Raw genomic sequence first — 14,323 nt, forward strand, 5'->3', positions numbered from 1 at the left:
GGCAGTGTTGGTGCAATGAGTTTGGTAGTGTTGGTGCAGTGAGTTTGGCAGTGTTGGTGCAGTGAGTTTGGCAGTGTTGGTGCAGTGAGTTTGGCAGTGTTGGTTTAGTGAGTTTGGCAGTGTTGGTGCAGTGAGTTTGGCAGTGTTGGTGCAGTGAGTTTGGCAGTGTTGGTGCAGTGAGTTTGGCAGTGTTGGTGCAGTGAGTTTGGCAGTATTGGTGCAGTGAGTTTGGTAGTGTTGGTGCAGTGAGTTTGGCAGTGTTGGTGCAGTGAGTTTGGCAGTATTGGTGCAGTGAGTTTGGTAGTGTTGGTGCAGCGAGTTTGGCAGTGTTGGTGCAGTGAGTTTGGCAGTGTTGGTTTAGTGAGTTTGGCAGTGTTGGTGCAGTGAGTTTGGCAGTGTTGGTGCAGTGAGTTTGGCAGTGTTGGTGGAGTGAGTTTGGCAGTGTTGGTGCAGTGAGTTTGGTAGTGTTGGTGCAGTGAGTTTGGCAGTGTTGGTACAGTGAGTTTGGCAGTGTTGGTGCAGTGAGTTTGGTAGTGTTGGTGCAGTGAGTTTGGCAGTGTTGGTGCAGTGAGTTTGGTAGTGTTGGTGCAGTGAGTTTGGCAGTGTTGGTACAGTGAGTTTGGCAGTGTTGGTGCAGTGAGTTTGGTAGTGTTGGTGCGGTGAGTTTGGCAGTGTTGGTGTAGTGAGTTTGGCAGTGTTGGTGCAGTGAGTTTGGCAGTGTTGGTGCAGTGAGTTTGGCAGTGTTGGTGCAGTGAGTTTGGCAGTGTTGGTGCAGTGAGTTTGGTAGTGTTGGTACAGTGAGTTTGGCAGTGTTGGTGCAGTGAGTTTGGCAGTGTTGGTGCAGTGAGTTTGGCAGTGTTGGTGCAGTGAGTTTGGTAGTGTTGGTACAGTGAGTTTGGCAGTGTTGGTACAGTGAGTTTGGCAGTGTTGGTGCAGTGAGTTTGGCAGTGTTGGTGCAGTGAGTTTGGCAGTGTTGGTGCAGTGAGTTTGGTAGTATTGGTGCAGTGAAGAGAGTGATGTGTGTGTTTCTCACCCATGCCAGCCTCTGCCAGGCCCTTTCTGACGAGATCCTCATGATTTTGCCTGCTGGGCACTTTCCTCTCCAGCGCTGCGGATGCCATCAGATAGAGTTACATATAAATCTCACTGAACACAAACACTACAACCCTGCCGTCGGTAAATCAATCTCTAATGCTTTTGGAGAGATACTAATAATCCTCTATACAAAATAAGAGCTTTCAAAATGAATGTGATTTTGTATGTAATAAATAAAAACAATGTACATTTTTTAACACAATTAAAAAGTTCATTCAATTTGTTATTAGAACTCTTTCATTCCACCAACAGTAAGCAATTACAGGTATAAGGTCAAGCTTTATTCATAATAAAAGTCATAACTAAAGAATGATGTCAAGGATATTTTTTCAGGTGGAAACTGCTAAAAATAAAAAATAGTTCTAAAAACCCATTTAATTACAAATCATTAGAAAAGTTGTTGAAACTTCTGTAATTATGGAATTTAATTATTTTAATAATTATAATTTAAATATGTATAATTATTTTATTTTATTATTATTATTATTTTAATATATATATTTATACATTTAATATTTATAATAAAGAGTAGAGTTGATGACGTTTATTTGATGGGGAAATAATGATCAATGTGATCTTTATACATTATTTTCACAACATTTAGATTGTTTATAACTCACCTGTAGAGCCCTGCCTCAGCTTTTCATTTTTCTTTTTCCTCCACTTCCAGGGCTTGAAGATTCGTCCCAGGCTGGCCAGTTTACTGTTGCGGCGGATGGGGGGAGTTCGGACCCCGGACACCAGACAACCAGAATGAAGTGTTCTGTGCTGATCTATCACATCTACGGCACAAAAACACACACGCAGAAGTGAAGTTTGCATCTCTCAGTTTATAAAAAACAAGCAATAATCATATTTGCAGTAATGCACTTTAATGCAGCTGTGTTCTATGAGTGCAGTTTTTACAAACTTCAGGACAAGTGTTTCTGAAGTAATCAACAAGAACACTGCTTCAGCATTAAATGAAGCATTTAAAACGCATCTCCATCTGGTTTGAGTCGGCCTGTTTCCGTCAGAATGAATCCAGTCCTATTTGAGGTTCTAAAAGTTCTGTTTATATGAATATATTTCAATACCCTGGAAATCCAGAGTTCTCGCGAGAGCACAATTTGAATTTGCTCAGCGAGTTCACTCTGGTGTCGAGTAATAATACTCATTAAATATGCCCCTCTATCTGAGCTGCACCAATCACATCGGGTTGTCTGATATAGGCGGGCCAGAGGCGAGATGACATTAGTCATTAGTAAACACTGCAAGATGGCTGTGGATGAACACCGGTTGTTTGAAACGGCTTTGGCCGCTACAATGAAAGATTTAGACTTGCCTTTATCTCTAAAAGAGGAACAGAAGACGGCGCTCGAATCGCTCCTTTGCAAGAAGGAAGTTTTTGCTGTTTTGCCGACCGGATACGGCAAAGGTATAATCTACCAGTTAGCTCCGCTCAAGTTCGACCCGAGGACAGACACGAGAGGCGGGAACAGAGTACCGTTAGACGTGATAAATGTGAATGTGGCGAGCAGGACGAGGTCGAGGGACGTGAGAGCGGCGCGAGACCGGTGGCGTGATTAATGATGAGCGACACCTGCGCGACGCACCGGTCTCGTATCTCTCACGGAGGAGTGGAGGCATAAAAGGAGGAGCGACGACAGTGAAGATCGAGAGAGGACAGGCCTGTGTTTGTGTTGTGTTTTATTTCTGTAGCCAGCAGTCGTCCGCGAGGGACTGCTGGCTTATACTTTCATTTTGTATTTGTTTATTTATTTATTAAAATGTTTGAACGTTCGCCGGTTCCCGCCTCCTTCTTCCCATAACATCTAACCTTGTTACACTGGTGCCGAAACCCGGGAAGGAGGAGGAACGTGCTGTCAAAGAGCCCTCGCCGCTGTGGAATTCGCGGTGCCATCGAGCATGGTGGGCAGTTTCCGTCACCATGGACGCTCGAGGCGGCGCGCTGGAGTTGCCCGGGAGACGGTCGAGCTCGCGGCCGGCCGCCTGGGTGCTGGAGGGGCGGCTGCCGTCCGTGAGGGAGTGGAGGAGTCGCCGCCGTTCGCCGTGGGCCGGAGCCTGCTGCCATCCGCCATGACGGGGAGGAGCAGGGAACGGGGGACTCCGGCCGTCTGCCCGAACCCGGAGGAGTCGTCGCCGTCCACCAGGCGGCCGGAGTGTCGAGCCGTTCACTGAGGGCTATCCAGCGTCACTGCCAGGCACCGCGGAGAAGATCGCCCAGCTGGTGGAGGTCCAGATGACAGCGCGTTGTGGGAACCGGACCAATATATTTTTTTTTCCTCTCTCCCCTCTCTCGTCACTGTCGCTCCATGCTTCCGTCTCCTTTCTCTCGCCTCGTCTATCCATACCCCCACGTCCCGCGGCCACCGTGATCGGTTCCCCCGGAGGGAGGGGGAGGGGGGAGTTGAGCGCAGTCTCGTGGGTACCCCCCGGCCTGCGAGGGGCGATGGGGGTATGTGGCGAGCAGGACGAGGTCGAGGGACGTGAGAGCGGCGCGAGACCGGTGGCGTGATTAATGATGAGCGACACCTGCGCGACGCACCGGTCTCGTATCTCTCACGGAGGAGCGGAGGCATAAAAGGAGGAGCGACGACAGTGAAGATCGAGAGAGGACAGGCCTGTGTTTGTGTTGTGTTTTATTTCTGTAGCCAGCAGTCGTCCGCGAGGGACTGCTGGCTTATACTTTCATTTTGTATTTGTTTATTTATTTATTAAAATGTTTGAACGTTCGCCGGTTCCCGCCTCCTTCTTCCCATAACATCTAACCTTGTTACAGTGAAGTTGCAGAAGAAAGCTGAGGAGAATTAACACTACAATAGCCTGGATAGTTTGACCCAACTTTTCAAATGTAATCAACATGTTCCTCAGTACTAGATGTGTTGGGCTATTTAACATGACATTTTAATTATATTCTGCTGAAATAAACTAAATTACTCGATAAAAGATTTGTTCATTTTGCCGAAAGAGATTCAAAGATCCGAGTCAGTAAAATGATCCGAACTTCCCACCACTACTCTAGCTCAGCGTATGGGGCTTAGTGATGCGTCACCCCGTGTATTGCTGTGATTGGTCGTAGTGTTAGCCAATTGCGTGCAGTGAGATTTTCAAATGCATGCTTGGTGCCGCCCCTCGAGCTGGACGATTTTCATTAATCGACACCAGACCATTCATCTTTCAGATTTAGGTCTGGATTTCCAGGCTAATATTTCTATCCGATTCACATTAAATAGTTTCCAGTCATTGCGTTGAGAACCGAGGAAAGCTGGGATAACGTCATCAGAGCTACGGCAAGTATTAATGTCTGTTTTTTGTGTTTTTTTTCTTGATGACATATCTAAATAACAGACACATTTGTCAAAGTAAGTTTTTAGCAAACATTTCAGGTTTTTACATGACAGCTTTCTTAAATCTGATTGAGCCATTAATCCGATGCTAAACAACTGATTTGTGTGCACGTAAACATCGCTACTGACATGCATCACAAAACCGTTTACACCAGTATCTAGTGTCGAGCACTGGCATCAGACCCCCTGAGACAGATGTTGACAACAGCTGGAAGAGAGCCAGCGAGATCCACGGGGAGCGAGTGGTGTCTGTCGTGGCATTTGCTGAACCAACACGGTTTGTTTACCAAGGTAGAACAGCACATGGGTCATCTCTCCTGACGCTAAACATTAGTTGTAATCCAAAAGATAAAGACACACATGACAAACTGACCACACACAAAAAATGGATGGCTTAATCAGTCACTATTAGATCATATGGATAGGAGCCCATGTTGGCCCTACCACTCTTACTAAAATGAAGATGAAGTGATTTACTTTGTATTTGAATCGACAAACTGCAGGAGACTGCATTATATCTCCCTCAGAAACACACCACACAAACAACCGACTGTTTTAAAGTGCTCCATTATGCTATTTTAATGGTTCCTAATTTAGTTTTGGAGTCTAATACAACAGGTTTACACGCATCCAAGGTCAAAAAACACTTTAATTTCCTCATAATCTCCACTGCAGCGTCAGCTCTATTCTCAGTGTCTGAAACGGTCAATCGAGGATTCAGTCTCTAAACCCCGCCTCTCTGAGAGCTGCTCTGCTCTGATTGGTCGATCGGGTTGGAAAAATGTTCAGTTCCTCAGCTCTTAATACTCAGTGATACGAACAGTAACGATGGCGTCGGTTTTACCGTATCAATCTCATCAAAGTGGATTTGCTTTGTCAGCAGAAAACAGCGTCTTCTCCACATGAACAACACGAACCAAACTCTTCCAGTCTCAGATAAACTACTGTGTTTGAGGGTCAAAGTAGACGTTGTTCACGGCAGCCAATGAAGAACATAGACTGGCATTATGCAAATCTGTTACAACCCAGCGCAGATTCAGCAGGAAGTGAGACTGGAGTTACTGACGACTCGATTCAGTTCAGAATCACTTCTGTCTTTCTGGAGACAACAACTCTGTGAAACTTTGCAGATCTTTTACATTCACACACATCTTTATTACACACCACATGAAAGGGAATATCAGAAAAAGCACAATAGGGGCACTTTACAATATATTCTCCATGGAAATCAAGTCATCTGTGATTCAACTCCTGCAGCTCAAGGCACAAACTGCTTGTTTCACGGACAGCCGAGTGAAAGCGTCACAGGACTCCTGCGTCCCGAAGCCCGTCACACACGGACTCGAGAGGCTTGGAGAGCGAGCTGCGGGTCCGGCATTAGAAGCGTCTCTTCCCACACAGTCTGGCTGACGGAGAGCTCACACCTCGGGGAAACTGCAGATGAACCGTGGGCAGCGCTGAGAGCTTCTATCTCGGTCTGATTCTTACAGTCGTCACACCTAAACCGCATGAACGTGAAAAAACAACAACAACAACAACACCTGTTTATATCAGTGATGGCCGTGAAATCATATATAATTCGTTTTTATAACTAACTTAAAGTCTCCCTGTGGTGAAAATCCAGTTTTTAATGTTGTTTATGTGTCTATATGGTGTTTTTAATCTGCTTTAAGACAAACCATGTGTAAGTTCATAAGTGGACAGCATTGCTGAGTATTTTCTGCTTAAAACTGCAGTGAACCAAAGACAGTCTCAAAAACACGCTTTGAAATCGCTGGTGTTTCTGACGTCACACACTACCTTGTAACCAAGGCGGGGCTCATTTGCATATTCATAGAACCACGTATACTAAATGAGGCAAGGGTGTCGAATTACATTCAAGATATTTTAAGGCATGAATAATTTTTCTCAAGGGAAAAAAACGTTTCAAATATGTAATTTTGGTGATCAAAGATGAGTTTTAAGGGATAAAATTATTGACTAGGTTATTGCAATTCACACTGGAGCTAATAAACGTGTGTGTGTGTGTGTGTGTGTGTGTGTGTGTGTGTGTGTGTGTGTGTGTGTGTGTGTGTGTGTGCGTGCGTGCGAGAGTGTGTGTGTGAGTGTTTGTTTGTGTGCTTAATTTGTAAACATTTTAAGAAACACTGAATATGAATGCAATTAATGTCCTTTAAAGGTTGGTTTAAAGCACTTAATTAATGTCATTTTCCAGTTTCCCATGACATGACATAATCTAAAGTGAGAAATATTTACTGTTATGAAGTTATTAAAACATTATCTAAGTCTTTACATTTGAGCGAATTAAACAACAATAATTTATTAATTACAGTGACAATGAATGAAGAACGTGCTATTTGTATCTATTAATGTATTATAGTTAATAAACTATGAATTAACTAACAGTTTGCAAATTATTTGTAAGTACTTTATTACACTATACTTATAAAGGTCTTACCCATTTATTATTTGATCAGATTCTAAGGCTGGACTTGTTCTAGTAAATGAGTAATTCTGAACTTTAAAACGCATCAAAACAATATTAAAAATGCAGTGTTTTGTTTTGCTGGAGTGGTTATTCTCACTGTGTGTGTGTGTGTGTGTGTGTGTGTGTGTGTGTGTGTGTGTGTGTGTGTGTGTGTGTGTGTGTGTGTGTGTGTGTGTGTGTGTGTGTGTGTGTGTGTGTGTGTGTGTGAAGGAAGCACATCCTCCTCCAGCTGAACTCTTTATAAAACACTGCAGCTCCTCTCTCACCTGCTCAAACATCCACACGAGAAGCGCTCGTGTTCGTCTGCAAGACATCCTAAAGACTGACGCTGCGCTGCGCATTATGCGTATTAATGTACAGCACTTATATAACGGCATGTGGAGTGTCAGTAGCGAGCAGAAGATGCTTCTCAGTGCTGTCAGACTGAACCCAGACGACGTGGAGCAGGTCAGCTGACCGCGTCTCACTGTAGCAGAGCAGAATCCAGGTCAAGCCTGTTAGTTTCTGCAGCCGAAGCACAAGTCAGGGTCAGAGCGCCGTTGCCATGGTTACCCCTCAGAGGTGCAGCATCACTAACGGGGGTTGCCGGGCGGACGGGGAGGCTGTTGCCATGGTTACCCCTCCGGATGCTGGGGAGGCTGTTGCCACGCAGAGAGCATAGAGACCCACGGGAGCCAATCGGAGGCGAGCGACGAGGAACACACACCAGGCATCCCTCTATTTATAAGTTGTTTTGAAAAATCCATCATGGGTTGCTTAGTGTTCCATCATGGGATCAAAGTGTCATTTACAAACACATATTAAGAAATTAAACATAACTATGTTTCTTACTCAAGCACATAACAGCATAAATAGAGACGATATAATTAGAGCAGATGTTCCATAACAAACGCACTCACGCGCTATTTCTGCAAGTTCCCGCAGACGCTCGAGAGTTCAGCGCGCGGTGGAGCCTTAGGCGTGGTGTGTGTGTGTGTGTGTGTGTGTGTGTGTGTGTGTGTGTGTGTGTGTGTGTGTGTGTGTGTGTGTGTGTGACAGCTGTACTTTGAATCTTTGCTGCTTCCATGAACACAACAACAATAACCAAAAACTTCCTGAAGTGAGCGGTCACTCATTCCCGTAGCAGAACCCCTCGCGCGCGCGCTCACGTCTTCATCCCGCGGACCCGCGCGCGCGCGCCCTGACGGAACCCACAACTTTTGTCATGTCATTCGAATTTTGTAAAGCAATATTTTTCAAGACTTTTATCCAGCTTAAACTATAGAATTACGATTATAAATCTTATTTGCAGGGGGGGGGGGGACTTTGCAGGCAAGTGACCCCAATGTTTACACACACACACACACACACACACACACACACACACACACCATATAGAGGATGCTAATGTGAAGGAATGTGCACGCGGATGGTGACAGTTCAAAGCATGAGAGGAGGAAAATCCCCAGTGTAAACCGGCTTTCATTTCGGAAGTACATTTTTGGCACATTCCTTACAAAAGAGATATTACTGTAAACATGCAGCCTACACCATTACTGTCCACGACGAAAGAAAGAAAGAAAGAAAGAAAGAAAGAAAGAAAGAAAGAAAGAAAGAAAGAAAGAAAGAAAGAAAGAAAGAAAGAAAGAAAGAAAGAAAGAAAGAAAGAAAGAAAGAAAGAAAGAACAGTGAACAGATCATTTAAAACAGTGGTTCATGTTTTCACACTAGATGGGGTAAGTTGTCACAAAAGCAACCTGCCAGTAAATGGATAGATAGCTCAACAAGGAGGAATATTCTGGCTTGTCTTCTGTGGAGAACATCAGGGGGATCTATGAGGAATGTGCTAATATTTCCATATAATAAAACTGAATTAAATATGTGGTTGTAGGCTATCTTGCATCAAATATATGTGTGTGTGTGTGTGTGTGTGTGTGTGTGTGTGTGTGTGTGTGTGTGTGTGTGTGTGTGTGTGTGTGTGTGTGTGTGTGTGTGTGTGTGTGTGCGTGTGTGTGCAATACTATAGCTACTACCATAATATACTTTAAGTATTTTATTCATACAAGAAGGCAAGGAATAACATGTATAGAAGGGATATAAGTCAACTACACAACATGTCACATTATATTATAATGGGCCGTAGTGCAGTCACTGGAGTTCACTGGTTAGGAACTGGGAAACACGTGTTTTGAAAGCATTTGAAACGGTTTCCCTTCCGTTACACGTCTGGAGTCACATGGGAATGATTTAGAAAGCATGTTCAGAAGTGCTTCATTTCACACTCAGACGTCAGCGAGTCCACGACTGCTTGTTTACATCAGTAACGCTATCGAGAGGTCATGTGACTCCCACAATCACTGCTGAAAGAGTCATTTTGAAAAGAGTTTATGGCATTTTTAACAGTTTTGACACTTTGTGTAGTATAGAGAGTAACATCCATCATGGCATCACCATCACAGTCACATTACTGAAGCAAATATCCGTGTGTTGCACATCATCCAGGAGAGCCGAGGAGAGGCTGACGGTGAGCAGGGAAATGTCAAGAGCTTTGTTTTCATGCCTCCATCTCTCTTTATGAGCTTCATGGGCTTGTTAACAAATGGGCAACACAAACTGGGTCATGATGTAAAATTGATTAGTTGTGGTCCAGTTTTTAAACGTTTCATCACATTGATCTGTGTCCATAATTGCCATATAATGGAAGTCCCATGAAACGAGTCTCTTTTATCTGATTGCTTATTGTGATATCAATCAAAATCAAATCCTCTTCTCGATTTCAGAAGCATTATGAGAACGAGGAAGTGAAGTTGACTAACGTAGCGGTTTAAAGAGAGAGAGTTCTCCTTCTCTGAGGACTTGTAATGGAGATCAGTCGATATTTAGAAATATTGTATTACCGATGCAGTCGATTGCGGTCGGCGCACTGTTTAAAGTCTTCAGTGTTTGCCGGGACTCGTGGGAATGAAGAGTAAGAATCACACGGAGACCGCAGGACTGAACTGCAAAGTGCTTTATGATTGATTTTTCAAGCACTTTAAACGTATAGAATACAAAATATTTATAACCCAGGACTGTAAGCAGACACAACAGCAACAGTGTTTACATTAGCATTAAATATGCATAAGCACTGAGTTCAAGAGGCTAATCAGTTTCCTTCACGTCCTTCAGGCCAGTCGTGCTAAAGACACTGGACGGATGAATATGGAATAATAATTTAAATAATGGCATCAACACTGATTTGCTTGAATAACTTGTCACCCGCACAGGACTTGTGTGTTCGCTAGGGGTGTAACGATGCCCTCATGTCCCGATACTGAACTCACGATACAATATTATTGCGAAACTCCAAGACATATGGTTAAAGGTTAACAAAAAAAATTACTGATTAAAATGCTAAATTTGATATTACATTGTGTGTGTAAATGAATATGATGGACTTGGTGCTGAAACCCAAAACACAGGACAATAGAGACTCCAGAATATCAATATTCATGATTCTGAAGCTGAAAATACTGAATTATTGTAGACGAATATGCTTTCACTGTCACTGACTACATATATTTAAAATAATGTCTGACACTTTTTATACAAATATTCTGCATTATTATACATTATATTCAACATTATACTCAACATTATACTGTAATCTATAATACTGTAATGTAGAAAACTTCCAAAAAAATATTTTCTGTGATCTATACACAATACGTATTGTCACTATCCACGATACATATTGTTGCATTTTTGAAGTGTGATGTATTGTGACAGCCTAGTGTTCACACACGAGCCGTGGTGAATGATGGGTCTCGATCTCTGGTGCGGTTCCACTGAAATATGAACACAGACCAAAGACATCTATCAATCATCTAACAAACCAAAAACAGGATGTGATGTCACAGGACGAGACTCTAAAAAGGACAAAACGTTTCCTCATCATGCGAGCTACGGTGGCCATTAGTTCTTGCAGCAGATTTTCATGTGTGTGTGACGGAGGGATTCCTGACGCTGTTTTGAGTCCTTCACAGCTTGTCAATACACACACACACACACACACACACACACACACACACACACACACATCAAACTCATTCAGTCCAGCAAAAAGGCCCATCACAAATGTCATAAAGCAATTTTTTGTTTTGTATCTTTAGGGTCGGTGTTAAAAACGACAGTGTTAATGCTTAATGAATCAGAACTAAATGTCTCTTTTTTTAATTGTTTGGTCCGAAGCAAAAGAAACTACAAGTGTGATTTAAGTGTTAATAGTTTACTCCCTCTGAACACGGCTTGGCCTTTGAGATGCTTATGAATGTGTCATTCAACACAAAATGTGGCCAACATTTAAAGAGTAGAAGAAAGAGAAGAAATATGTTTTATGCTTTTGTATACAGTACGTCTGAGTCATAACTGCTTTTATTCACAGCAAAACAGTCTCATGCGTGTGTGTGTGTGTGTGTGTGTGTGTGTGTGTGTGTGTGTGTGTGTGTGTGTGTGTGTGTGTGTGTGTGTGTGTGTGTGTGTGTGTGTGTGTGTGTGTGTGTGTGTGTGTGTGTTTGAGAGCGAGGATTGTTCTTATTTTTCATGGAAATAAAGGGAAGACAGTGATCATGAACAAGGCAACAGTGGCGTTGTAGCAGTTATCAGCAAACAAATCATTTGCTTAATTATATTTGCTTATTATATGATATACACAAAAGTTTAGGGTCAATAAGAGTTTTTTCTTAAAGTAAAGACATTTATAATGTTTTAAAAGATTTCTATTTCAAATAAATGCTGTGTTTTTTTTAACTTTCTATTCATCGAAGAATCCCGAAAAAGGTTTTCCACATAATATGAAGCAGCACATCTGTTTTCAACACTGATAATAATCATTAATGTTTATTGAGCATCAAATCATATTATTATGATTTCTGAAGGGTCATGTGACACTGAAGACTAGAGTAATGATCTGAAAATTCAGATTTGATCTCAGGAATAAATTACACTTTACTATATCACATAGAAAACTGCTGCTTTACATTGGAATAATATTTCACAATATTTCTGTTTTTACTGTATTTTTGATGCAGCCTTCCACTGTTGAAAAATATTTTTTTTAACTTACTGGAGTACATTTTACTAGAAAAGTTCCTAGTTACTTTTCCATTCTTTCTACTTCAAAATGTCATGTTTAATTCAATGCATTACTTGCCATTTCTTTGATTATTTCATTAGTGAAAATTATGATAAAATATTTTGTGGTGAGCATGAAGATATATCTTTCAAAACCATTAAAAAAAATCACACAAGCCCAAATATTTTAAAAGGTATAGTGTACTATATAATATTCAAATGTTTAAATAAGAATTATATAGGCTATATAATCAATTTAATATTTGATTTTGGATCATGTGACACTGAAGACTGGACTAATGGTGTTGAAAATGTATATTTGAGAATAAATTACATTCTAAAATGTATTCACATAGAAAATAGCTTTTTTAAATTGAAATAATAATATTTCACAATATTACCGGTTTTACTGTATTTCTGATCAAATAAATGCAGCCTCGCACTGTTAGAAAAGATTTGACAAGAAAATGATTGATTATTTATGACATTTATAGTAATTTATGAGTAAAAATTATGAAAATATTTTGTGGTGAACATGAAGAGACGTCTTTAAAAAACATTTTAAAAATCGCACAAACCTTCTGAAAGGTATAGTGTACTAATATATGTATTTGGCTATATAATCAATTTAATATTTGATTACAATAATCTATAAAAGGTAATGTTCAAAGATTGTTCAAAGCATACAATCTTAAATCACGGTAAAAAAGCCGTATCTCATGTATTGGCCGCAGTGAGCGAGGCCCGGCGTGATGATGAGGAAGAGCACGAGGGATTCCTCTGAGACACAGCGTGGGGAAGTGTCCCGCTTGATGAACGTGAGCTTTACAGTCTGACTCTGAACACACAGAATGACTAAAGCATCAGACACTCACTTCACTTCCACAGGGCCAAACATTCATGCAGACAGGAGACAAAACTACACTTATAAAAGCTTTATGTGCCAAACCGCTTTTACACAAATGCATTCGGGATGCCAGACAGTGACTATATGTGACCCTGGACCACAAAACCAGCTCAATTGTGTTAAATTGAGATTTATACATCATCTGGAATCTGTTTGTTTGGATACGACAATATTTGTTCGAGATACAACTATTGAAAATCTGGGGGAAAAAACATTGAAAAAATCTCCTTTAAAGTTGTGCATTTATGTTCACGATTGTGCTGCATTCACTCACAAAAATACATGTTTTATATATTTACGGTAGGAAATTTACTAAATATCTTCATGGAACATGATCTTAATATCATAATGATTTTCGGCATAAAAGAAAAATTTATAATTTTTACCCATAAACTGTATAGTTGGCTATTGCCACAGATATACCCGTGCGGCTCCAGACTGGGTTTCAGGGTCACATATTATATGAAATAATTAACATCTGTGAATGCATTGAAACTCAGTGAGCTTGAAGTGCATGCGACACATTTTGGCTGCAGTTGAAGGATTTGGGAAGAAACACGCTGTACTTGACACTGTTGTAAAACTAATCAAATCTAAGCAGTCCGAGGCAAACAACAGCTGTCGTGACTGTAATACAAGTATTAATTCAACAGCTCGATGAATAATCTCAGTCCTCGAGGATGTCTTCACCTCAGCAGAGGAACATAAGGAACACGCTCAGCTTCATTTTGGGAAAGTATATGGGACACTCTCTATTTATTTACACCACATCTGAGATAGCAGAATTATGAGATTGCCAAATGCATTTGATATACAATCACATTGAGTTTAAATAAAATACATATACAATTTAATTGCATTTTCATTGCAAGTGGTGGCAGATCTGTACAGGTGGAGCTGGGGAAGGTGGAGGGTTTCTGAACGATGCTACAGCAAACACTGACCACGTATTCGAAGGTTGAGCATGCGAGCTCATTGGCTACTGATACAGCGGGAACCAATCAGCTGAGCCCTATAGAGAATGATGTGATTGCAAGCAGATTGAGTTAAGGACCGTCATTCTGTGCAATCTAGAGTTGCATGGCAGAACTTTGTATTGCAAGTTCATTAGTGTTCCTCAAATGTGTTATTATAACTATATTAAATGGCAATTGAAATTACATTAATATAACTTTTAGTTTACCATATCAATACATTTAGCAGCACACTTTAATCATATTTCAAAGACAATAGAATTAATTAAATTACATATAAAGATGTACGTCATACATACATACATAATGTATGTGATGTAAGTCCTACTTAAGTGGCTCAAAAAAGCACCCAGTCCCCCTGTAGTCAATAATTTTATCCCTTAAAACTCATCTTTGATCACCAGAATTACATATTTGA

General features: G+C 41.2%; 1 protein-coding gene across 1 annotated transcript in view; it reads right to left on the reverse strand.

Moving 5' to 3' along the window:
• Positions 1 to 14,323, reverse strand: part of phactr3b (phosphatase and actin regulator 3b) — a 90,693-nt gene that overhangs the window by 53,591 nt on the left and 22,779 nt on the right. The window contains exons 2-3 of the mRNA XM_079597607.1: positions 1,716 to 1,877; positions 1,034 to 1,108 (exon numbers count right to left, since the gene is read on the reverse strand). Coding sequence (XP_079453733.1) covers positions 1,034 to 1,108; positions 1,716 to 1,877 — 237 coding nt within the window. The remainder of the gene's footprint in view (positions 1 to 1,033; positions 1,109 to 1,715; positions 1,878 to 14,323) is intronic.

The sequence above is a fragment of the Phoxinus phoxinus genome, assembly GCF_949152265.1.
Source record: "Phoxinus phoxinus genome assembly, chromosome: 22".
Classification (NCBI taxonomy): Eukaryota; Metazoa; Chordata; class Actinopteri; order Cypriniformes; family Leuciscidae; genus Phoxinus; species Phoxinus phoxinus.